At 37.5% G+C, this 27,131-nt stretch overlaps 1 protein-coding gene across 2 annotated transcripts; it reads left to right on the top strand.

Moving 5' to 3' along the window:
• The first annotated feature begins 318 nt into the window (after positions 1–318).
• BPNT1 (3'(2'), 5'-bisphosphate nucleotidase 1) lies at positions 319–23,571 on the top strand. 2 transcript variants are annotated; one of them, XM_008587811.1, is made up of 10 exons: positions 319–431; positions 5,361–5,499; positions 10,424–10,528; positions 11,607–11,714; positions 13,325–13,373; positions 14,851–14,942; positions 16,096–16,188; positions 18,791–18,988; positions 22,179–22,284; positions 23,342–23,571. In XM_008587811.1, exons 2-10 carry the CDS (start codon positions 5,380–5,382, stop codon positions 23,488–23,490), a joined length of 1,020 nt encoding a protein of 339 aa, XP_008586033.1. In that variant the 5' UTR covers positions 319–431; positions 5,361–5,379; the 3' UTR covers positions 23,491–23,571. The 2 variants fall into 2 exon arrangements, with proteins under 2 accessions (XP_008586033.1, XP_008586034.1); XM_008587812.1 differs by lacking the exon at positions 16,096–16,188.
• Positions 23,572–27,131: the final 3,560 nt, after the last annotated feature.

The following is a 27,131-nucleotide window of genomic DNA, read 5'->3' on the forward strand; positions in this document are numbered from 1 at the left end:
GAGGTGTGGTGGAGTTCCTGAAGCCAGTCCACGGATCCCTAGGGCTCAAAGTTAAGCAGCAGCTACTTAAGAGCAATGCCTCTAATCCAGTGAACATTTTAAAAAAGTGAACTGTACAAAATGGGCTGGTAAACATCTGAAATCAAAACCAATCTTTAAAAGCAGGCACACCTGTCGCTTTGACCTCAGGTGGCGCGCACCTGCGGAAAGCCTGTTGAAAATACGGAGAAATGGAGTTTCCCGTGGGTCTGGAATCTGCACGGGCAGTGGGAAGTAGCCGTTCTGCGCTTGCGCGATGTTTCGCGCATGCTCAGTAGCCCTCCATCCCCAAAGAGCCATTGACGGCACGAGAGCGTGGTACTGGACGCGGGGAGGGACCTGTGTCTTGATAACGCGTGTCTTTCGTCTAACGTGTTTCCAGGTTTGTCACGGTAAGTTTCACTCTTGCCGGTCAGGGCAAGGGCTTTAGGCAGATCTGAGTAGTTTCCTCAAACAAAGAAAAAAAGTTTACATGAGCCAGACTGCCTCTCCAGATATTCTAGTTTCGGACCTAGAATCTTGAGTGTCAGCCTTTTAATTGTTTATGTGTGCTTCTGTTTTCGTGATCCGGGTCTTTTATAGCTGTATGTACCGTAGAAACAACACGGCAAACCCAGACATTGAGCTCGTTGGCGCACCCAAATTTAGGAACTGCCTTACGCCTAAAATTAAATCTTATCACAGTAGCAGATATGCTTCCAACTTACGTTAGTAGGCTTGCGTGATTTATTTGGGTTTCCCTGGAAGTATAATTGTTGGTCCAAAGGATGTGTACATTTTTCTTTTTTAAAAGGTTATCAAAACCCTCCTAAGAGGTTTCACCGCTTTGCATCTTTACCAACAATGCTCAGGAACGTGGTCCCTCTCACTCTTGCAAACCGGGCAACCTTTTTTTTTTTCTATACCAATCTTATAAATGATCATTTCTCATTGTTTTAGTTTGCATTTGTTTCGTAATTAGTGAAGTTGAGCATTTCATGTATTTAATGGCCATTGATTTTCTTTTTCTAGGAATTGCTTGTTCCCATCCTTTGCTCATTTTTCTATTGGATTATTCATTTTTGCATATTGATATATGAGCCCTTTACAAATTAGCTCATTTGTCTAGTATGTGTTACAAGAATTTTTTCTCATTTCGTCAATTATCCGTTTACTTTGTTATGGCATTTTGCTTATGCAGAAGTTTTAATTTTTATACTAATTTATCTTTTTTTTTTTTTTATGGATTCTTGCTTTCATGCTTAAAAGGCTTTTACCAAGTTGATAAAGTGTTTCACTCAAGTTTTATTCCCATACTTTTATGGTTTCTTCCTTTATTTTTTAAAACCATGTATTGACCTGGAAAATATTTTGATATAAAGAATGAGAAGATCCAATGTTTTTTTAAAAGGTTAGCAAATGCCCTGCCATTTATGCACAATTGATTTTCCTCATGATTTGAAAACACCTACTTTAGTGTGTTTGGATCTATTTCTGGATTTTGATTTCATTAATTTGTCTCTCTAGATAAGCTGGTTTAATTATTACAGTTTTATATTTTGATAATCGGTAAGAGGAGTATCTTTGTTCATTGTCCTTTTTTTCAGAATTTGCTCTGTTATGCTCACATTTTTATTTCCAGATGACCTTTAATTTTAGCATCATTTGGCCAGATTCCAAAAGATAAGTGATTTTAGTATTTTTTTAAACTTAAAAATATATCAGATTTTAGTATTTTGAACAGGAACTCATCGTTCATTTCTGGATCTTAATCCTCATATGCTCACCATGTTTACATGAGAAGAAACTGATCATTTGATTCCTGTTTTCCATCCTTCTGAAGGAGCCCTGTTGGCAGTTCTAAAGATTTCTTAAACGGATGGGGTGTTAGGTTGATTGCCTTAGTGTTACGCAAACTTTTTTCATATCTAATCTAAGCCTTAAGCCCAGAATGGTATTAAAAAGAACATGTACTGTGATCATAGGTCATATTGGTTATCATATTACAGAAAGGTCAGAATACTGTTGCAGAAGCTATAGGAAATTTTTGCCCTTAACATTGCCCTAATGTCCCTGCAGAATAACCAAAAATAAGGGCAATAATAATCATAATGGTTAGCCAATATTATTTGGTGCTTACCTTTTGCCAGGGACAAGTGCTTTCCATGTGTTACTCATTTAATAATTACAACCAGCCCATGCTAGCTCCATTTTACAGGTGTAGGCACAGAGATTTAAGTGGTTTTCTCAATGTCACACAGCTAATGTGTGCCAGAGCCTGGATTTGAACCCAGACAGTTGGATCTAGAACCTGTGCCCTTAACCACTATGCTGTTTTTGACTGAGCTTTCAAAAAAACATGTTCACAAAAGGTAGTGTTTTTGGACCCAGAAGGTATAAAACTAGTGGAGAAAGAAGTACAATGGGTGTAATTTGAACTGCTTAACTCCCTAACTTACAAGTAGCTAGTTTTGATTTTGCTCTTAATCTATTTGTACCATGAAAAGGTAATTCTCATTTGAGGTCCAGGAGGGAACACAATTAAAAAGGCTAATAGGAATCTCGTTCATAGATTTTGTGTTTTGATTACATGATTAACTATTTTCTTTATATTAAGAACAAAATTGTATTCATTTGTTTAAAAAATATGTAAGAAAACTAAGTGATTTGTGGAATCTCTTTATAAATCACTGTTCTGCTTTATATCAAACCTCATTTTTTTCTATTCTTATCTCTTATAAACATATTAGCTTTAAATAGTGGTTCATAAATATACTATGCATTTTGTGAGGAAGGTAGACAAAGCCTGAAAGTTTTTCTTTGGAAGAAAATACCATGGACTTGGCAGACATAAGGGGAAGTAGTTTAGTCATATACTAAGCCTGACAAGGCTGAAATGATTGCTTAGCTGGCTCAAAGGTAAATATCTGTGAAGAGTTAGAACGACACTGTACAATGAGGGAAAATGATCTTCCTGTTGCAAACGTAGTCTTATGTAACATGGAGGCTGAGTGAGCATACCAACACATATTAAAATATTCTCAGTGGTTAAAACATCTGGGTGGAGCAAATTAGTTGCCTGAAGACTACTTTTCCAGTGGATAATAAATCAGATATATGGCTGGTCATGGATATAAGGGAGTAGAGGTAAGGCCAACAAAGTATTTGCTAAATTATTTCTCCTGTTTTCTATTTGAGGTGCTCCTGAGTTAGTAATAATCATAAGTGGTTTATTCCATGTGTAACACCTAGTAGGCCAAGAAAACTAATCTAGCCTGATTATGATGTAATAAGATAAGCAGAAGTCAAATACTTAGAAACCTATTTTATGAGAGATTTTCAAAAAGTTCATGGAAACATTCGTGTTATCTTTTTTTTTTTGGTGACTGGCTGGTGCAAGGATCCGAATATATTAATTCCATTTTTCCATGAACTTCTTGAAGTACCCTAATTCCAGATAGCTGTTGGTCACATGGTATTCACGACCTTACATCAAGTTCAGTTCCATCTTCCTTCTGTAGGGTTTCAAACACTGCACTTGTTTATTGTCTCAATTATGTTCATAATTCCTGTGAATAGAATGTGGACGATAGAAGAAAGATGTAAAAGGGGTTAAAAAAGATATCAAATCAAATATTCAGTAAGAAATTGGTGGTAGAACAATAACTGTTCTTGAATTAAGGTTTATAATGTCCTTATAATTATATATATTCCCTATATATAGGGAACAATAATGTGTTCCCTTATTGTAGTGAAATAATGTAATGTTGACTTGATTTGATTTAGAGTTTTTGTCATAGGTTGGTTCCCCCGGTTCCCCAAGTTTCCCATAAACACTTTGAGACTGAGATGTGCAGGAGGTTTGTTAGGGAGTGTTCTTGGGGTCATTTGTGAAAGGGAAGGGAAAAGTAGGAGGGGTGATGCTGGGCTGTGATGCAGTCTCAACTAAGGCCCCAGTCAACTTCACTGGGTGTTCCAGAGCTAGCATGGCCCTTCAGAGTTGGGGTGGCAGCGCAGGTGGAGTAGGGAGTGGTCCTTAAACCTTCTTGTTGATAAGTTTCAGGTGATGTGACTCTTCTCAGCAGGTAAATTCCCAAAGAAAGGTGGTAGCTAAGGGCATCTGTTGGCGGCAGTCTCAGCAGCTGGGGAAAGAAATTCTTCAGTCCTGAAGGGAATCTGGTTGGTGCATCTCAGCATACAGAACAGTCACTACAGTTGCAGGACTTGAATTTGTATTTTCAAAGAGGAATATGCTTGATCCTAAAGGCTGTTTTTCCATTTGTTTCATTGGCGCTAGGGACTTCTCTGGCACTCATTACTTTTCCAGATGATTGGTCTTCGTTCCAATTAGTTAGGTTGCTTTTTCCCTTTGTATTTGGCTACTGTTGAGGACGGGGGTAAATAATAGATTAAATTTTGGGGCATCTCAGCATACAGAACAGTCACTACAGTTGCAGGACTTGAATTTGTATTTTCAAAGAGGAATATGCTTGATCCTAAAGGCTGTTTTTCCATTTGTTTCATTGGCGCTAGGGACTTCTCTGGCACTCATTACTTTTCCAGATGATTGGTCTTCGTTCCAATTAGTTAGGTTGCTTTTTCCCTTTGTATTTGGCTACTGTTGAGGACGGGGGTAAATAATAGATTAAATTTTGGGGGGGCCGGCCCGTGGCTCACTTGGGAGAGCGTGGTGCTGACAACACCAGGTCAAGGGTTAAGATCCCCTTACCGGTCATCTTTTTAAAAAATAAATAAAGTTTTATTCAGTATCTAAAAGAATTAATTTCAGAAAATAATTGTTTAATATGATTGAAAACAATTGTTTTCACATGATTGTTTTCACACTGATTTCAGAGAATAACTGTAATCACACACAAACCCTCCTCTTTTTAATTACCCCACACATATGCTTGTATTCCTTACGCTATTCATACCTCTCTTGGAGCTTACCAGTTTTCTGTTACAGACATTAGGTTACACTGTTTTACTGACAACCCACTAAAATATTAGCTCCTAACAAAAAAAAAGGCATATGTTACATCTCATATTTTTAGCCCCTAAAGCATCTTCCACAGCCTTTGCACATTGTATACCACACACACAAACTTCTTCACACGCCCAGCAGCCTGGGCTAATTTTTCCCAGGCTTCTGCAGAAAGAAAGCTATAGGATTTATTATGAGAGTTAATGCTTACTGAAGTCTTTTTTTAGTAAATATTTGTTAAAGGACCTACTCAGTTAGTTGAGGCAGCCCCAAGTAAGCACTCAATAAATATGTTGAATTGGATTCAAGTAAATAAAACCAGTAGTTGGCTTTGAAACTAACAAAACATTTTTCTCAGTTTTCTTTAAGGGCTTCTCATGGCTTCTAGTCACACTGTGCTGATGCGGTTGGTGGCCTCAGCGTATTCTGTTGCTCAGAAGGCAGGAATGATAGTCAGACGTGTCATCGCCGACGGAGACCTGGGTGTCGTGGAAAAGGTACTGAAACTCTCCTTTCATATTTTATTTTTCTTCATTAAGGTTTAGCTAAAGGATGTAAAACTCTGGACAGACATTAACATTTAAAATAACTGATAGCTCCTTCATGGAGACTGCAAGACCCTCAGTTCAAATGTGTTTCATTTCTGCTTCAAAAATAACTCCAGACTTCTGACATCCAAGATCTTGTATTTACATGACAGGCCTTTCTGACCAATGTCCAGCCCCAGGGCATTGTAACTGAGCTTCAAGTCCTGGAGTAATCTATCAAATGCAAAGCCATGTAATCCTTAATGAACTTGACATGTTTTGTAAAACTTGGCATTTAAATTAGTATTCCTTATATTCAAAGTGATATATTTTTTTTCCTCATGGAAAAGAAACCTAAAATAAGGTTTTTCTTTCCAGTACTGTAATTAAACACTTAGGTAAATTATCAGAAAGATTATAGTGATAGGTGACTGCTAAAAGAAATACCACCATGCATGAATTCCAATTCAAAATATAATCTTCAATAACAAGGTTTGGTTATTACTTTACATTACAAACTTTAAATGTAAATTTCCATATATTGACTTTTAATATTTAAATTTTTATCATAATGTTTAAGAAAGATTGTATTGTAATTTTGTCCAAGTGAGAAAATTATAGGATATGATTTATCATTAACATTTTAATGGTTAAAATAGAGTGAGTTAAGTCACTCATTTATGGTGTCAAGAATCTATCTAAGGTTGTTATCATAAAAATAAAAAAGAGCCATATATATGAATAAAAAACAACTTAGAAATAAGTTTATGTGAGCTAATTATAAGACACTCAACATAACTGCTTTAAAAAGTTAAGAATAAAAATCATAAGAACCAGGGAAATAAATCTCATTTCATTTTTTGGTAGATTTATGAGCCTGATCGTATAGGAAATAGATACACGTTATCTTGATTTCAGTAAATCATTTATTATAGTCTGTCATTTTCCTTTAAAAAAAAAATAAAAAGATACAAGCTATTCATAGTTATGTAGTTGACATTTCCTATCCCAAGTTACTTTTAGATGTATTCATAATTGGGTGAATAACATTACTCAAATATTTTAACTCACGATTCATTTTCAACTTGGAAAAGGATTATTGCTGATACGTCACAGTACTCCACTCCTTATTCTGTCCAGTTCTCTTTAATCATTGAATTACCTATAGTTTTAAACATTTATTGAATGTATCGTCTCAAAAATTTTGTGGAAGAAGATAATACAGAAAATATACTTATCAAATTTGTTGACAAAATGAAGCTGGGAGGGCTAGTTAATGTATTGGATCACAGAATAAGTATTCAAAATAGTTGCAACCTCTGAGAAAAGTGGACCAAATCCAACAAGAGTTTAGAAGAGGAATAATTACAAAGTCCTGTATTCATGTTCAAGTTACATGAGGTAATTCTGATTCAAATTTGTTTAGGAAAAAAAGGGTTTAGTTGACCACAGATATGCTCAATGATAAGCCAACTGTTTAATACAGCTGCTTCAGAAGGCTACTAATCTTATTGTCTTTTCTTTTTTATAAAGTTTCTTCTATTATGAAAAATAGGAAATGGAGAAAAATAGCAAGAAGTTAACAAAAATCATCCATCATCCTACCATTGCCTATATATACATATTTTTTAGAAGTTTTTTTTTTTTTTTTAAGATGACTGGTAAGGGGATCTTAACCCTTGACTTGGTGTTGTCAGCACCATGCTCAGCCAGTGAGCTAACTGGCCATCCCTATATGGGATCCGATCCTGCAGCCTTGGTGTTATCAGCACCACACTCTCCCGAGTGAGCCATGGGCTGGCCCTAAAAAGTTTTTTTTAATGCTGATTTTATTTATTTATTTGGTTTTGGTGGCTGGCCAGATGGGGATCCAAACCCTTGGCCTTGGTGTTACAAGGCTGCATTCTAGCCAACTGAACTAACTGTCCAGCCCCACCCATTACCAATATTTTGAGTCATTTCCTTCCAGATTTTTTTCCTTAGTATCAGTTATTTGCTTAAATTGATTTTGCATTATGATTATAATATATGTACAGCTTTGAAGCCTATAACTAAGGAGTAATAGAAATATAGTGTCCAAGTTAGGAAAAAAAAGTAATATTCTTATTGTCCTCTGTACTACTCAGGCACTTCTAGTACTTCATATTCACCTGTCGATACCTTAATTTAAAAGAAGCAGGGCAAAATCAGATTGTCACACAGGTATCGATGAGGTTTGGCACTATGTTTTTTTTTAAAGTTTTAAAATTTTTTAATTTTTATTGAATCAGAATTGATTATATGTATTTTGGGGGTTCAATGTTGATGTATGTTGATGAAGTCAATGTTATTAGCATATATATTGTCACAAATCATACTTATTCTTTATGCCTCTTATGCTATCTCTCCCCAGCTGCCTCTCCCTCCCCACCCACCTGTGATAACCCTAGATTTCTTCTCTCCTTCTGAAAGAGTAATGGTTACTCTGTTGATTTGTCCCATTGCCCAGCTTGGAAGCCTGGGGCACTTCCTGCAGCCATTTGGTGGTTGTCGCTAGGCTGGTTGTGGGTGTCCGGGGGGGGGGGGGGCATGGCTGTGGCCCCTGGCCTTCCCCACTCCCTGGTTTGGGGGCCCAGGGGTATTCGGTCATTCTAGCGTTTATAGATGTTCTTTGGTGGTATGAGACTTTTACTAGTTAATATTAAACTTTGTCTCTGATCTGTGGGTGTTTTGTTTTTTCTTTCAGTTCTGTATTGGATTATTCGCTGTTTCCACTACTTAAACTCTGCACTGGAACTAATTTGTTGGCCTTTGCTTACTTCTAAAATGGGAGAACTTCCTGTGGGGACCAGCACTTGAGCCCTGTGGTTAAGCTGAATTGCTGCTTTGCTGCTGATTTTCTGGGGAAGGCTTTTTGTGCAGCTCAGGTTTTAATGGTTGATTTTGTAGGTACTTCTGGGTCTCATGAGATCCAGTGCACCTGGGTTGTGTGGAAACTGGTCTGGGCATGAGTCTTTTCAGCAAACTGCACCTCTGCAGTTCTATATTCCTAACCAGTCTCCACTGAGTGGTCCTGTGCTGATTCCGGGGCAGATCAGCTGTCCATGCTGTGCCCCAATGCTCCCCCAGTGGGGCCATCTCCCCATCGCCCATACTCCAAACACTTCCCATGGGACAGGCTGTGTGCTAGTCCCTTGCAATAACTTACTAGCCTCTGAGTGGCTCCTTTTTTCAGTTGTTGTGACTTCTCGCTCCTGTGTGGGTTCATAGGAACGCTGTTAGTGGACTTGCTGGCCTGAGGGCCACCAAGGCCCTCTTCTCCCCTGTCACCTCCAAGCAACTTCATTCAAAGGGCACAGCAGTGGCTTTTTTTTTTTTTTCCTTTTTGTCTTTTTTCGTGTCCGGCAACGGATCGCAACCCTCAGTGTCGCGCCCGTACCGGACCGGACCGGCAACGGGATCGCAACCCTCGGTGTTGCGCCTGCACCTCGCTCAGCCAGTGAGCGGGAACCGGTCTGTATGTGGGATCCGAACCCTTGGCGGGAGCGCCGCCATGCTCCCAAGCAGCGCACTGTAGCAGTGCGCCACCGGGTCGGCCCACAGCAGTGGCTCTTGCCATCTCTTGCTTTGTGAGCTCACCAGGGCCAGCCTTTAAGCGGCCAGGGCTCGAAGTGGTGGGAGTGGTCCTTTCAGTCTCTCATCATGGCTTCTCTTGCCTTCATGAACTGCATAGTTCTCCCCTTCTCTTCCCCTGAGCTCTAGCAGCCCCAGCTTGGCTGTTGTTGCTTTTTAATAGTTGTAAATTGGTTGATTTCTGGGAGAGAGTGACACTGGGGACCGTCTAATCTGCCCTGTTGACCAGAAGCTGAGGTCTGGCACTATGTTAATAAAAAGGGCAGGAAATATTTGTCTTAGAGAAGAAAAGAGTTGGGATTGCTTTCCTCATGTAGTTGAATGGCTTTCAGTGTGTCTTTTTTTCTCTATAGCAGTGATCTCCAAACTTGATTGATACATAATTAATTTTCAAACTCAGCTATTCTTTTAAGTAGTTCCATTCAACAGATGTTTATAGAGCACCTACTGTGTGTGAGGTACAATTCTTTAGGGGATAAAACCCCTTTATGGAACTTACATTCTAGTAGTATAGTACTTTGCATTGAGATAACCAGCAAACTTCAATATAGCAAAAAAGTTTGATTTTCATGATTACTCCTTATCTCATTTCAAAGTATTATAAAAATTCTACTAAGATAATATGATCTGTAAAACCACCTAACCAGGCGTATATAAATTGCAATATATTGTAATTCTCTGAAATCAAACAATGTGGCTGTTAATTGCAAAATTTTCTACTATCTTCAAGAAGCACAGCTATCTGACCTATGTATTGAGTGAAGGTGCCACAGGTGAGCTGTATATTAAATTGCTGCGGTTCATCTTCATGTTTTTTAGATTTTAGAAATAGGATTCTTTCTGTACACCAGTGAATCACCTTGATGACCTCTTGAATTGTTAGGATTTGTAAGGGGAAGTTATAGAAGGATCCATATAAGAAATACCTTTCAAATAACTAAAGACACAACTTTTCAAGACAAAGTTAAATATTACGCATTTCCTGTCTCTTAACCTGTTTAAGCAAAAGGTTGATGTCCAGAAATCTTACAAAAAGGAATTCCTGAACTAGGGAAGAAAATATTCTGAATTGTTTAAAAACTCCTTTCCAAACTTTAACCACTATTAATCCTATGAGGAAAAAAAAAACCAAGCCAAGAAACTAATCGACTCATTTGGTGTTAAGTTCTATGAATCTAAAAACTGACAGTGTAATCTAAATTATATAGACACTCACGTATTAGGAATCAGAGGACAACTTATTTCACATAAGTTCTGCTAAAATTTGTATTCTTTGTTACAGACATGTGCAACAGACCTGCAGACCAAAGCTGACAGATTGGTGCAGATGAGCATATGCTCTTCACTGGCACGGAAATTCCCCAAACTGACAATTATAGGGGAAGAGGTAAGAGTTGTCAGAGACATAATACTTTTTGATCCCTATTTACCATATGCATTTATAGCTGACATTTTAATGATTTATATACCATTGTTATGACTTCAAGCATTACAGCCAGTGTTTAACCATAAAAATAATAGTTGCATTCCTTGGACTGGGAGGAAATAGCTGATTTTGAAAAATTTTGGTCCATTTCTAGGCCAGGTATCTTAATTCTTAGCTATAAAAGAATAATACTGTTATTATAACTGTTCCAATACTTATACAAACTATAAGATGGGGAATAAAATGGGTTTTGTTGTTTCTTTTTATTATTTATTTATTTTGTCTTTTTCGTGACCGGTAAGGGGATCGCAACCCTTGGTGTGGTGTCACCCGCACCGTGCTCAGCCAGTGAGTGCACCGGCCATTCCTATACAGGATCCGAACCTGCGGCGGGAGTGTCGCTGCGCTCCCAGCGCTGCACTCTCCCGAGTGCGCCATGGGGCCAGCCCTTTGTTGTTTCTTTTTAAAATTAAGCTTACTGGGCTGGCCCGGTGGCACACTGGAGAGTGCGCCGCTTGGGAGCGCGGCGGCGCTCCCGCCGAGGGTTCGGATCCCATGTGGAGACCGGTTCCCACTCACTGGCTGAGTGCGGTGCGGGCGCAACACCAAGGGTTGCGATCCCGTTACCGGTCAGTAAAAAAGACAAAAAGGAAAAAAAAAAAATTAAGCTTACTGGGCCGAGCCAGTGGTGCACTCGGGAGAGTGCGGCGCTGGGAGTGCAGCAGCGCTCCCGACGTGGGTTCAGATCCTATATAGGGATGACCGGTGCGCTCACAGTGCTCACTGGCTGAGCGCAGTGCGGCCAGTCTCAAAAAGGACAAAATAAATAAATAAATAAAATAAAATCAAGCTTCTCAAAGACTATAACAGTTTGAAAGTGGAGGAATTGACGTCTCATGTAACTGAGACAGTAGAATATCTGATGTCAGAGTCACTTGTTTAGATAAGTTTATAATATTTATTATATTGTCACTGAGACAAAGTGTACTCTGTAAACACTAAACAGCTTCAGTAACATTTAATGTCATCTCTGCCGTAGGACCTGCCTTCTGAGGAAGTGGATCACGAGCTGATTGAAGAGGGTCAGTGGGAGGAAATACTGAAGCAACCATGCCCGTCACAGTACAGTACTATTAAAGAAGAAGATGTACGATTTACGTTTGTACATAACTCTCTGTTAATCTGTGCCTTTTGCCTCAGTAAAGGAAATGATATTTGCCTATAAGACGAAAATTGGTAGCTATAAAATAGCAGAAGGAAATTGTAATCTTTCAGAGCCAGTGTAGAAGTATCTGGTAACCACATAGGATGTCTGAACTGTTAAAGAGTTTAGTTTCTCACCCTCTTAGTTTCCATTCCATTCTGAAACCTTATTAGAAATATTTTTAGGAAGAAAATAAAATTTTTTATTTAGTAGATTTGGAAGTGAAACATTTCATTGGTAATTGGGACTGGAAGGAGATGAAACAGGTTGTTACCTTTTATTTTTAGAAGGCCATAAAAATCATTCTGCTTACTTTTGTAGTTGCGAAAGTTAAACCTATGGTTTCATTCAGATAACCATGATACTTCTTGAGTTTTCTAATTTTAAATCGTTTATCACACATTCATTGAGTACTTACTATGAGTAAGGCACTTTGCTCTGTGGTATGGAGGATATAAAGAAAAGAAGACGTGGTGCCTTCCATCAGAAATATGCACTCTCGGGCCGGCCTGGTGGCGCACTGCTGCAGTGCGCCGCTTGGGAAGCGTGGCGGCGCTCCCGCCGAGGGTTCGGATCCCACATACAGACCGGCCGCTCACTGGCTGAGCGAGGTGCGGGAGCGACACCGAGGGTTGCGATCCCGTGGCCGGTCCCGGTCCGGTACGGGCGCGACACTGAGGGTTGCGATCCGTTGCCGGTCACGAAAAAAGACAAAAAGGAAAAAAAAAAAGAAATATGCACTCTCACAAATTCACACCAATTGTTACAATTCTAGTGGTGAGAGGCAGCGTATCCTGACTCATGTTAAAGTCCTAAGCAGAAGAAATTTTTTTGGGGGGCCGGCCCGGTGGCGCACTGCTACAGTGCGCCGCTTGGGAGCGCGGCGGCGCTCCTGCCGAGGGTTCGGATCCCACATACAGACCGGTTCCCGCTCACTGGCTGAGCGAGGTGCGGGCGTGACGCCGAGGGTTGCGATCCCGTTGCTGGTCCCGGTCCAGGCGTGACACTGAGGGTTGCGATCCGTTGCCGGACACGAAAAAAGACAAAAAGGAAAAAAAAAAAAGAAGAAGAAGAAATTTTTTTTTTAAATCTACTGTCAGTTTTATGAACTATTCATTTTTCTTTGGCTTATATGAACTGTGTCCTTAAAATATTCAGATTGTCATTTTTTAAAAAAACAGCACTTATGTATAAAAATGAGTAGCAATGACACATTGTTCAAAACATTTTTGATGCCACTTTGAAAATTATCCTTGTACCGCCATCTAGAGCTCAATGTGTTCATGGCATTGTACTTTGTGTTCAAGTGGTTATTAACTTTTATCAGTTAAGCATTTTATATTTAAAATACTTTAAATCAGACTTTAATTTAAATGGATTTTCTCTACAATTACAAAACAAAGTTTTTTCATTATCACAAACAGATGACTTTGGCTTAAACTATTCATAATATAATCTCAAAAGTGAAAAAAAGAGTAGTTTTAATCTATTTAAATGTGTTTTTTGGAATTTTGTATGCTTGATTTAGATATTTCCTGTTTTTGTTTTTTTAGCTTGTGGTCTGGGTTGATCCTCTGGATGGTACAAAGGAATATACTGAAGGTCGGTGTCTCTTGTATTTGTATTAGACAGCAGTAGGATTAGGGTGTGATGTTTAGTTGTAAACATTTGATATTTCATATGTTGTGTGAAAAGCTGGTATCATGTTTTATGTTTTTCCCTAAAGCTCTATTTGTGCTCATGGTAGCTAACTGTTATCTTACATTGGGGATTGTCATGACTGATTGAGAAAATTTATCTCCTTCATATATTACCCCTGACATACTTCACCAGCCCCACAATTCTAATGTCCCCCAAACAACCAAAGGGACTGCGCTGAACCCCAGATTTATTGGGGTAGAAAAACAGGGGCACACACGACTGTACTGCCCTTGCTCCGCCACCACCGTCCGTGCCTCCCGCTTACCTTCCTTCCTCTGTGACTACTTTCTCACTTCACGGCCCTATCTTTAAAGATGGGTTTCAAAACAGTACAGTATTCTCCTTCCTGAATCTAAGATGAGAAAAATTAGAAAGCAGCAAATTAAAATAAAGCTGGCAACATAAAAGTAAGATGGACTAGGCTCAGAGCCAGAGTTTTAAGTTTAAGCTTAGAGTTTTATTTTTGAAATGAAGAGCTACATAGATTTTCTTATATTGGTTGTCAGCTTCGTGGCTTAAAAAAAGAAAATCTCTCATAATTACTAGAAAAAACTTTCTCTATCCTTGAATGAAACATATTTCCAATGAGAGAATCATATGGTGTGCGTGTACTGAAAATATCTCTATAATCCATTGAGAAATAGGGAAGCTCTAGAGAGCTTTCGCGTGTATAACAGCACCTAGAAAGCTTATGTAGGTCTTGACCCCCACCCTGAGAAATTTTGATTCACTAGCTCTGGGAAGGAGTCTGAGAAGATCTGTAATGTAAAAATTATGTCATTTAGTTCTAATGCTGCCTAATAGTCCATGGACCCCACTTTGAGAAACCTTGCTTTAAAGGCTTGAAATGCAAGTCTAGAGAGTAATCCAAAAATATAGAATGAAGGGCCAGTCCGTGGCTCACTTAGGAGAGTGTGGTGCTGATAACATCAAGGCCACGGGTTTGGATCCCTATACAGGGATGGCCGGTTGGCTCACCTGGGAGAGCGTGGTGCTGACAACACCAAGTGGAGGGTTAGGATCCCCTTACCAGTCATCTTTAAAAAAAAAAAAAAAAAATGATTCAGCAGATAAGAGTGAGTTGGATGGTGGTAGAAGGAGCATAGAGGAATCATGATGGCTGCCTTATTTATTTAGTTGATATACAAATTGTACTAATGAGACCATGATTATCAATTCAGTTGGTGGTCATAGACCCTATTTCTGTCTCTGCCCATCTCTCTTATAATTTGTGCACTTTGCCATGAGTAGGATTGATCATGGATGAATCATTGCAAATTCCACACCTTTACTACAAAAATAACTTGTAGTAATTGATGTACTGATGATGAGTCATAACATGAAAAAGTTATAATTGATACTTATTTCTTCTTTACAGGTCTTCTTGACAATGTAACAGTTCTTATTGGAATTGCTTATGAAGGAAAAGCCATAGCAGGAATTATTAACCAACCATATTACAACTACCAGGTATTACTATAAGTGATACAAAAATATTTTATTAGATAAATAATTATAGTGTTATATGATTCCTAGTGTTATCTAATCCAATGGTTTCTAACTTGGTTGCACATGCAGTTATTTAGGGAGCTTTTCAAAATACAGATTCCCAGGTTGCATCCCAGACCAATTGAATCAGAACCTCTGGGGGCATTTATACCAGGAATGTATATTTGCATATGTATATATATGTATGTACGTATGTGTACACAGACACACTGTATACATTATCTAGGTTTTTAATGTATTCCTTATGATTTAAATGCAGAAGTTTGGGAATTACCGATATGTTTCTTGATTAGCTCAGTCATCAAGACACCTGATTTACAGGTAGTTCTTGAAGCACACTGAAGAAATGAACCATTTCAACAAAGAAAAGATGCTAGCCATGTTGTTTTCCAGGTAATACCACATAGTGCCTAAATTGTAGTCAGTATTGATAACAGAACTAAATACGCTCTTGCACTCTTTTCTCTTACTGTCTCTTCTAATCTGCCTTGACTTTGTTATACTTCAAAGAAATTGCCTTCCTTAGAAGCAAGAGACTAGTGTAATTTCAAAGCAAGAATATACCATTAAATCACATTAAAGTTTAAAGGAAATTGTTGAGATAAAATACATCAATATTTACATGAAATGTGATTTTGACAGAACTTTGGAGAAACAAAGTAACCAGAGTGGGGACTGTTACTTCTGAATTGCCGATTAAAATATGGTTAAGAGCAGGATTAATCTTCACTTCTAGTATAAATTTATTTTTTCTTGCTGTTTGTATGATTATAAAATTTTATTTATTATAAATTTTATTTATAATCATGTGTTTCTTTGGATTTACCAAAATAGTTATACATTATTAGGAAAGTCTCTCAAATTGAATCACGTGTCCATTAATTCTTTTAATATGACTTTAATGTTTATACAGTATTATATACAGACACAACTTTGTGATTTTTATGTAAACTTTCAAGGAAGTTAATATTATTACTTAAAAGAGGGGCATTTAATTCATAGAAAAAATTATAACACATGGCATCTTTCATAAAAAAAGATTAAATGCTTAAGGGTTGTTATTAATTTTATTACTTCTTTCTGAGATTAGAAAAATTGTATTCATTTTCTACAGAATAATGAAAACCAGAAGTTAAGGGAACACAGGAATGAAGCAAAGGGGAGAAAAATAGCAAGGGTTCTGGCTCCACTAGTAGGCAGAAGAGAGGTAGGCAACTTGTCTTACCCCAGGTAGTCACTGTGCACCCCATGCACCGGCTCATTTTCTCCTGTTTTGTTCTCTGCATTACCTCTCCCTTTGCCACATTCTCTTCTGTACACTCTTTATCCTCTCTGTTCCTTCTCTCTTGTTTATGCTTTAAAATTTGCAAAAAATTGAAGTAGGAAAGTTGCTCAGCTGTATTGGTGGTATTCAGGGCTCAAGATTCCATTTTAAATAAGCATCATCACCATAGTAATAGCTAAAATTTATCAAGAGTTTAAGAGCTTACTGTGTGCTGCCAGGTGCAAGGGATTCACTTGCATTATCTCAAATAATACTCACTGCAGCCCTTTCAGGAAACCATTATCCTCATTTTAAAGAAGAGGAAACTGAGGCAATTAACTTGCCCAAGGTCACCCATTGGTAAATGGCAGAGCTGGGATTCAAACTCAGGTCCAATCCTTAACTGTTACTCGATATTGTTCCCTTGAGCGAGATGAAAGACTTCACTATTCAAATTTTATTATTGCTTGTAACAGATACTGAAACTGGTATGTACTTAAAGGAACAGTATGGCATAGTACAAAGAAACCCTATCAGTTTTCACATCAGAGCTAGCTTCTTAGCCATTGTGAAACCTGTTTATTAATTCAGCGTTAGCCTTTACTACCCTTAAAGAATTGGTGTGGAGTCTTTGAAGGAGAGACACAGTGAGAAAGACTTCGAGATCAGGAGCAGAGAGGAAGGCCAGTTGGTTGCCTTATGAAATTGTATTTACCTCACCAGGACACCAGATTCCTCAGTCCCATCCTCTTTGCCTACATATTTATTTACAGAGGGAATATGACTTTTTAGTCCACTGTTTAGTATGCTTTCTTCTTTTTTTGAGAATAACTGGGGAGCTAACTCAGCATAACTGGGAATTAATAAATAGGTTTCTTGGGAGCATGGAACTAGTCTCGGCAATCAAGCTAAGGCCTAATGGAAACTTAGAGCCTCTGTACAGGCCATCTGTGCTTTTCAGATTCCGGGCTACTCCTGCAGGGGGCCAGGCGGGAATAAACGAAGCACACTAGCATTTATTGAGAACCCGGTGCTTGTTCTTTGCTTCCTCTGCTGCCCATCTTCAGGGAGTACCTCCAGCAGTTAGCATCTTGGGATTGCCTCACCTGTCAAGAGCTGTCTCACCCAGGGTCACATCCTTCCCAATGCAGTCCATTTCCATGCCTGCAGGAGTATAAAGGCCTAGCACTTGATCACCACTTGGGATAACCCTGAAGGGCCGTTCTAGCTCCAGAGTTCCCCACAACATCAGCTGAAGCTGTTGTTGGGCTTGCATCATAGCTCATTTTTTCCCTCTGCCCAGGCCTTCCTTCCACGGATGTGCATCTCAAGCACAGTCCTTAACAAACATCCCACCTGTCTCAGAGTCTGCTTCGCAGGAAACCCAACCTGCAGTATAAGCATATTTCACTATAAAAGTACTCAGGGTACTGCTCTAGGACAAATAAGATGTGTTTGAAAATGTTTTGACAAGTAAACTCAGGCAGTCTAACTTTGTGATGGAAAATACTGGCTCTGACTACATTTGAGCCTGGGTTTGGTTACAAACTTCCTAGAGTCCTTGGTCAGGCTACATAATGATTCCAAATCTCATTTTTCTCGTCTTTAAAATAAGCATGATAATATCTACTTCATGAGGTTGTTTTGAGGATTGAATGAGATAATACATTTAAAGCACTTAGTATGGTGACTGGTACATGTTTGGTATTCAGTAAAATATATATATGTCTACTATATTAACATAATCATAGTTTGATGACTTTGTATTAATCATTTTATATATCAATTTTACTCTCCATGAAATACAGGTTATGTTTTTCTATATGAAGTGTGTAGTTATAACAATGTGGTTAAAAATTTTGAGTTCTGCAAATTGGAATACAGATTTGAACACTGAATTATCATTGTCATTTTACCACCACAGTTGTCAGTAAGATCTTAACCCTGCCCCATTCTCCATGGCTACTCATCAGTATCAGTCTATTCAGTTGCTGTGTCTCTGTAGCAGCAAAATAAATTCTCACCATCCCCTATTCGCATAGTAACATGATCCTTATTGTTCCTAGGATAATGAAAAGTAGTAATTAATACATGGTGTTTCCATTTCCTGGGGACTTCAGTACCTTTGGAAAACGGATGTTTTCAAATATGAAGGTACTTCAAAAAGTTTGCGTAAAAATAGAATTAAAAGATAATACAAATCTTTCCATGAACTTTCAGAAGACCCCTTGTACAACAAAGAGATCACTGAATGATTTAGAGAGAAACCATAATGAGTATATGGTGTTTCCTTTCCTGAAGTCTCCAGGGAATAACCAAAAGTTCCCTTCAGTACCTTTGAAACTATTAACCAAAACAGTAATGAGAATAATCAGCTGATCCTCTCAGGAAAAGTTGTCAATGATATTGTTCTTGTACTTTATAGCATTATTGTGTCTTTATTTTTAAAAAATCATGATGCTGATATAACTAAATATTCCATTTATGGCTAACACTTTTCTCCAAATGATTATAAGCTTTGTTGTTGTTTCACTTGTTTATATAGGCGGGACCAGATGCTGTGTTGGGAAGGACAATCTGGGGAGTTTTAGGTTTAGGTGCCTTTGGGTTTCAGCTGAAAGAAGTCCCTGCTGGGAAACACATTATCACAACTACCCGATCCCATAGCAACAAGTTGGTTATTGACTGTGTTACTGCTATGAACCCTGATGAGGTGCTGCGAGTGGGAGGAGCAGGAAACAAGGTAGGAAACAGGTTTGTCTTCTGCTCAGAAATGCAATTGAATCATTGAAGGAGATACTGAACTTTTTAAAAACATGAAATAAGAGTTTAAGAAAAGGGATCAAAGGTTATACTTTGCCACTGAAAGCCCATTTCAGCAACATTTAAATTTTAAAAAGAAATCAAAGGCTCAATTCTTTTTTTCTAAGAGTTTAGTATTAATAAAAGTCATCAGGATAAGACCCCATGCCTCTTGCCAAAGACCTTATTTTCCCAAGGACCATCCTGGATTATTCCCTAGATCTTCTTCTATGGACAATAGGGACAGGCCAGCCTGCCCCCTTCCTGAACATCCCTTCATTCTTTCATCCTTCTGAGAGGATTGTGAAATGGGACATGATGTGATCTGCATCCCTAGCCCGGATCTCTTCTCATCTGATTGTCCCCTGGACATCATATTGGTGACATCCTCAGATATCTCAAATTTGATGTGTCCAGTTGGAGCTCATCCTCTCTCCACCTGCTCCCAGGTGTATTGTTTTCCCTATCTACTATCTGGTTAATGGCACCACCATTTTCCCAGTTGCTCCAACCAGACATCTGAAAGACATCCTAGGCTCCTTCCTTCCTCACAGTCTCTCAATCTGGTCTTACCTGTATGTCGTCTTAATACTTCCTTAATGTCTCCTCTGGTCCATCTCAACTGCCAGTACTATAGTAGAAACCTATCATCATCTCTCACCCAGACTATTATAGTTGCTTCCAAAGTGGTGTCGCTGTTCAACTCAGTCTTCGTAAATGCCACTGGAGCAATTAAAAATGTAAAACTTCTCCCTTGTTTCAAATCCTTAGAAGACTGCCCTTTACAACACTTTGAAATCCACACCTGTTAGCATGGAACGTAAAGCCTTCTGCATCCTGGTGCTGCACGTGCCCAGCCTCATCTCCTACTGTCACCTCTCATGGAGTGATGGAGATGCAAAAGATTACTCAGAGCCCAGGTATTCAGAGCAATGAGAAGCCCAAAGGGACTGTACTGAGGAAAACTCCTTCAAGAGAGGAGAGCCCAGGCACAGCCCCAAGTCAGTTTTTCCTTCAGTTTCTATTGTGAAGTCAAGAAAGTTACAGAAGAAAAACAGGTGTTTAATCAGTCATAGTGAAAACATAAACAAACTGGCTTAGTGACAATCTTCATTAAAGCAGGCATAGTTTAAAATAGTTCGAGCAATTTACCATCAAAAGGAGTCATAAAACTAAGCTATGTGACATACAAAAAGAAACAATGAGACAATCACCAAAGGGCCTAACTCCCCAAGAAACTCAAAGAAACAGCTTAGGGCAAGATGTGAATGCCTCCCAAGCACTAACTAGCAGAATATCCTTGAAGATTTTAGCTCACATACTTTCCCAGCATCTAGGTTTAGCTGCACCAAAGGCAACTGCCCCCAGAGCAATCACTTTTCGCTGCGCTTCAATTCTGTTATCTACATCAAAGGCTTTAGTCCTGTGAAAGTTTTCTGGTGTTTTCCAATCTTAGCATTTCTACATGTTTTCCTAAAGGGTTGGGCTTTGACCCCCTAAGATAGAGGCCCTGGCTTCCTAAACTAAGGACTTTGGTCCTTCTAAACTGCAGGCTTTGGCCTACACTACAGGCTAACCTAAAGATTTTGGTCCTCTACACTACAGTACTTTGGTCCTTCTAAGCTACAGGCTTTGGCCTTGTGAAATGCGTGTGTTTTATTTCTATCTCAATGTCAGTATCCTCCACATCCTACTGTCCCTCAGCTCATACTGTAGTGATTCTGAACTGTGTGCAGTTCTTGATACGTGTGCATTGCACACGTGTGTACCTATCACAGGAGAGGCAGATAATAAATATTTATTGAACTGGATGGAATTCATTTCTTGTCATTTGTGTTTTGGAAGCAATACACAACTATGTTTAGATTTTCTAAAGGCATTTACTGACAATGATGAAAAATGAAAGTTTAAAAAACACGTAAAAAAAAAATCTAAAACATTTAAAAGTGAAAATGTATTCCTGGTATTCACCAAAATAGAAATAGTGGCAAGTATGATTGCTCTTTGCCCCTTACTTTTATAATTACAAAAGCCCATTTTTCTCTTTTATTCCTAAGGAACACTCTTCTCCTAAGTAAAGTCCTCATCCTGCACATGTCTACCTTTCTCCTCGGAAAAAACCTTGTTGGGCAATTCTTAACTATTTTACATCAAGGACCCCTTTGAGAAGGTTATATGTAGCCCCTCTCACCTCAAAAAAATATACCTGGCATAGTTCTTCCCACATAATATAAGATTTGACACATTTGTTATATGAAAGAAAAAGCTTTTTACTCAAAAGCCTGCAGCAAGGTTGTTCGATGTTCACTGAAATTTTCCTCATTCTCTCAGTCTGGTCTCTTCATCTGAATATCTGAAGCCTGAATTTTACAGTAATAATTATTTTACAGTATAATGAAAAAATTTCATTGGCGAATGAAAGCCTGATAGCAAATTACTGTTTAGAGTCATGCAAGTTCTATCAGTGACCTCAGTTTTGTATGAATATTACAGGAATTGTTAGGATGATATTTAAAAGTTTGCATTTTGGTACTGGAAGTAGCAATAGATGTGACTCCAAAGACTTATGAAAGTACTTGTTAGACTAGTCAACATTGTACATATGTTAGGACTTACTACAATTTATACATTATTGTACTGCTTTATAAAGCAGTACAATAATGTACTGCTCTATCTTTTATTTAATAGTCAACTTTTTAGAAGTTTTAAAAAGTTTAGTTTTTCTACAATAAATATATATTTCTTTTATAGTAAGAAAGAAAAACAACATGAATAAAAAGAAAACTTTATTTTGTTTTATTTTCTTGGCGGCTGGCCAGTACAGGGATCCAAACCCGTGACCTTGGTGTTATAAGGCTGTGCTCTAACCAACTGAGTTGGCAGGCCAGTCTGCTTTATTTCATGTAACTTGGAATATGGAGACTGCTCAGTTATCTTCAGATTGCTCTGTTATTTTGCATCTGTTTTATGTATTTCTTCATAATGCTGCTATAATTTAAACCTGCTAAAGGCTTTAACCTAAGTTAAGTCTAACAGAGGAACTGATGAAATATCTTTGATAGAAACAAGTAGTATTATTTGTACCTCAGTCATTTCATGGCTGAGGGATAAGTGCTATTTTCACCTTACAGATTATTCAGCTGATTGAAGGCAAAGCCTCTGCTTACATATTTGCAAGTCCTGGATGCAAGAAGTGGGACACTTGTGCTCCAGAAGTTATTTTACATGCTGTAGGAGGTTAGTCTGTTTTATTGCAGGAAATTAGTTTCTATACAGTTTTTATATTATGCTAACACAAAGTATTTCAATAATATTACTTTACGTAGACTTTTAGGGTATAAAAACTAGAACGAAACTTAGAGATTATTCAGTCAAAACCCCTCATTTCATAGGTGAGAAAGTACATTTTCAGCAAATCTGTTTTTCTTTAGTTATAGTATCTTTTGTGGACTTTGATCTGCATAGTTAATTTCATTTAACCTTATTTATGTCTTTAATGCTTTTAGGGTTTTTTTCCTTGAAAAGTAAAATGTTCATCATCATTGACATTACCTTATTTAGTCTTTTTAAAGCCAATATTTAATATCTCAGTACCGGTGGAGAAAATCATAGTTAGAATTTTTAAAAAATCTGACCAAAAATTTATTACAAATATATATATAGTATGATGATTTTTTCAGTTTCAAGTACACATCTATTTACATCTACTCTTAGTAAACAGTGCCTTTTAAAATCTGTCAGGTAAAAAAAAAAATGGCAGTAAACAATATACATAATTTTTATTTGCATTTCTTCAAATATCAATATCATATTAGCATATTATATATGTTAAATTATACTTCATCACGGTCCATTCTTAATAGGATGTAAAATGAAATTGTAACATAGTTATATTTTATGAACATTCTTCACATAAACTCTTACCAAATAAAATGTTAATATTAAATAGTAGAATGAAGAAAACACTTCTGAAAATATTAATAGTGGTAATGGAATATAACCAATAGGAAATACAATCACCTCAGGAGAAGAGAAATTAATTGATACCAAGAAATCCAAATTGAAAACGTTGAATGAAAATAATTTTAATGAGAAAATAATTTTTTATTCTTTAGTTAATTAAAGTTGCTCCGTGGTCTTAAAGTGAATTAAAATTTTAACTGTATGGTCATTATCTTATTTAATCCAGAATTTATTGGCTACTATTGCATAGGGAAACAAAAGCCACCTAAAAATAACTAGAAATATCATGGTCCCATCAGCTACTGACATTGTACTGTTGTTTTCTTTGTAGGGAAGTTAACCGATATCCATGGGAATGCTCTTCAGTACAACAAAGAAGTGAAGCACATGAACTCTGCAGGAGTCTTGGCCACACTGAGGAACTATGACTACTATGCAAGCCGAGTTCCAGAATCTATTAAAAATGCACTTGTCCCTTAAAGGAGAGTTTCATTTACTTAGCTAGGAGAAGGACTTGGTTTTCAAAATAATACATTAAAACTAATCATGGCATTAGAGCTCCACATTTATTCATTGCTGATCTGTGATTTCTCTTTACTTAGGAGAAGAAAATAGAATTAAAGAATTTAGCATGATTAATTAATCAACCAGACCAATTTTGGCATCTGGAGAATTTATAAACTTAATATTTCTTTTTCTCCTTTTATGTAGAGACATGAAAAAAAAGGTTTACTTAAAACTGACTATCCAAATCAATTGTTTAATCAACATTCCTATCTTGTAAACCATATTTCTTTAGGGCACAGAACTGTAAGTTCCTAGAATCTCACTCTTATTTTCACAGTAATTTTTAGAGCGTTCTACTCCAATTATGAATACATATGATGTTATTATGTATGTTGATGAAATAGATGTACGGGAAAAGTTTCTTTGAAATAAGTTATTTAATCCTTGCTCTTTGTTATTCACCAGCTTTTTTTTTTTTTTTTTAAGTATTTGAAAATGATAAATTCTCTACTATGGGGATTAGTTTATTCTTATGGCATCATTATAAGTCTTAACTGTGGAGTGTTGAGTAATTGCCTTTATTCCTTCCAATGGGAGGGGAGATTATAACATCTACTATTAAAATTATTGTCATTATACCTAGACTTTTATTTTTAGTTCTGTGTTCATTGCTTTTAATTTCTCTTTCTGGTTTTGGATTCAGCAAGTGGTTTAAGTTAATAGCTTCCAAACTCAACTGCTTGTCAGAATCGCCTAGGAAGTTTTTTAAAAATGCAGATTCATAGGCTCCATCCCAGCAATTTGATTCTGTATATTTTAAGAAGGCTATTTGGGAGGCTTTGATAATCAGTTAAATGTAGAACTCATTAGATAAGGTAATACAGTATTATTTTACAGGGGCATCATAATCGAGCAGGAAGAGGTCTCTGTGGCTTTGACGCCTTTGATCACGCCCTCTTGCAACTCTCTTCTCATTGTCCTGATTTTCTTCTTCCCCCTTCTAGCCAGTCTTAGTCTCCTTTTTTGCTTTCTCTTTGTCTTCCCTGAAATGTCACTATTCACCAAAATTCTGTTCTAGACTCTCTACTTTCTCACCAGATGATCTAACCCACTCATATGGCTTCATGCAGGGCCCTTTGCTCATAAATCCAAAATCGTTACCTAGATTAGAACTCTCAGACTCTAGATCTATATACCCAAAAAACTGCTTTGATACTGTTCAGATATCTCTAAACTGGAATGTCTAAACAGCTCCTCATTCTTGTGTAGGCAAATGCTTCAGGATAAAATGCAAGTTCCTTATAAAGGTATATGAAGTTCTTAATGTTATGGCTGCTTCTTTCTCCAGGATCAACTTGGTCACTAACCTATACTGCAGGCATGCTCAACCATTTAAAGTTTCCCCAAAACACCATGTTTTCTCTCACCTTGGCCTCTATTTATTCATTCAACAAATATCTATTGAGCAACTGCTATATGTTAGGCACCAAACATAGGTAATGAACATTCAGTAGTGGACATAACACTGACCATGAGTCTGTTCCTTTGCTGAGATCATGTTCTTTTAAAGCAAGACATAATAAATGACACTATTTTGGATTGTGGTAAATGCTATAAAAGAAATCGATTAGGAAGATGAGCTAGAAAACAACTGGGCAGGGTGGGAAGGCTGGAAGAGGATCTCCTTTAAATGATAATAGGATATCTTCTCTGTGCAAGTGCTGTCTGAGCTGAAAAGGTGAAAAGAGATCAGCCATGCTAAGAGCTGAGATTTCTAGAGAGACTAACAAGCACAACATCTCTGAGAAGAGAAAGAGAAAGAACAAAAAGGAAGCAATAGTGGCTGAAGTATAATGAACAAGAATAAGTGTTATAAAATGAGGTTGGGGAGAGGTAGGAGTCAAGTCATCTGTAGCCTTAAAAATTGTTTTTAAAAAATGTTTTAAGTGTTGAAATGGAGAGTGACTGCTAACAGGGACAGTTTCTTTTGGGGATGATGAAATGTTCTAAAATTGATTGTGGTAATGATTTGACAACTCTGAATTGTAGACTTTATTTTATTTATTTATTTGTTTTTGAATTGTAGACTTTAAACAGGTGAATTGTATGGTATGTGAATCATATCGCAATGAAACCGTTAGAAAAAATTAGGTGGCCACGTGGCTAGTGCCTACCATGTTGTATGGCACAGCTCTGTGTCCTCTCCTGGTTTATCTCGTCAATTTTAACTACTACTCATGTCTTCAGGATATTTCAACTGAGTCCCAGATTTATAGCCTGCATATGCTACAGGATATTTTCATATAGATTTTACAACATCTCAAAACATCAGTCTGGGAGCAAATACTTTGCCAAACCTGTTTTCCCTTCTTAGATATGACATAACATCCACCCAGTCATCCAACCTGAAATCTAGAAATAAACCTAGACACCCTTGCTTCTTTCACCATCTCCTCCCCCAGCATCTCATTCGTCACCATTGATTCTACCTCCCAAGTACATCTGAAACTTGGTCTCTAATTCTCAGTTATTTTTCCACTGCCTTAGTTTAGGTCTCATCTTTTATCTCCTTTCACGTGGACTGTTGTAACAGCATCTTAGCTGGTCTCCATACTGCCCACTCCAAGCCATCTGCTATACTATTATCAAAGTGATCTTTACAAAATGCAATCCTAATAATATCTCTCACTCCTGCTTACAAGACTTCACTGACTTCCTATCATGGTAAAATCTAGGTCTTCAGCATGATATATAGAACTCTCCTTAACTTAATCTCTGCCTACCTTCCTGCCTTTTAATCTCTTGTTTCCAAAATATTTTACATTCTGGCAATAGAGACTGGTTAGTTTACCAAATACACACAGTTTCCTGACTTCTGGCTTTAGCTTATGTACTTCCTTTGACCTTTCCATTCCCTAAATATGCCATCTCCTACCGGAAGCTTTCCTTTACCATAAGATATAGGACATATAAGTATTGGATAGTAAAAAAATATCTAGAAAATCCAACAGAATCAACTAAAAAATGATCAGGGCTAATAAACGCATCCAACAAGATGGTATCTCTTAAGACCTAAGATTCTTTCTGCTATGTCCTGCTTGAAAGTAGGTTTCTATTTGTGTACTGCAGTACACCCTTTTTTGTCATTTTTATTGACAATACCCATTTCCTGGATGATTCTATGCTTCTCAAAATCAACACTGACTTGTATCTGGGACTGAAGAGTAATAAAATTGCAAAACTCTAAACAAATGAAGTATTATTATGACTTCTAGCACTCATCTCTGACCTCCCCACTAAGCTTTACTCTTCTGAACTAAAGCATTTATGGATTCAACCAGTTATTGGGCACCTGGAATGCTCTGCTTTTCAGAGCCTTCTGTGTTACTCTGACAATAGTAGAATGTATGAATGACAGAGATGGAACTAAAAAGATCTCAAAAGTTAAAATCTAGCAGTGATATTTAAAAGGAGAAAATTAGTTCCATCAAATACTCTGGATCAAGCCAATTAATACATTAATGCGATTAACACATGCAATGTCTTACATTAGGTAACTAGAGAATAGAGATTTGAGTCACCTATAATTTTAGTATGAGTCAATGGCTTAATGT

The sequence above is a fragment of the Galeopterus variegatus genome, unplaced genomic scaffold (assembly GCF_000696425.1).
Source record: "Galeopterus variegatus unplaced genomic scaffold, G_variegatus-3.0.2 Scaffold4549, whole genome shotgun sequence".
Classification (NCBI taxonomy): Eukaryota; Metazoa; Chordata; class Mammalia; order Dermoptera; family Cynocephalidae; genus Galeopterus; species Galeopterus variegatus.

Excerpts from the sequence above, each read along its gene's own strand:
- BPNT1 (XM_008587811.1), top strand. The coding sequence starts at position 5,380 with ATGGCTTCTAGTCACACTGTGCTGATGCGGTTGGTGGCCTCAGCGTAT. Across the intron at positions 14,943-16,095 it reads AACCATATTACAACTACCAG|AATAATGAAAACCAGAAGTT; the intron begins GTATTACTATAA and ends CATTTTCTACAG. Across the intron at positions 22,285-23,341 it reads TATTTTACATGCTGTAGGAG|GGAAGTTAACCGATATCCAT; the intron begins GTTAGTCTGTTT and ends TTTTCTTTGTAG.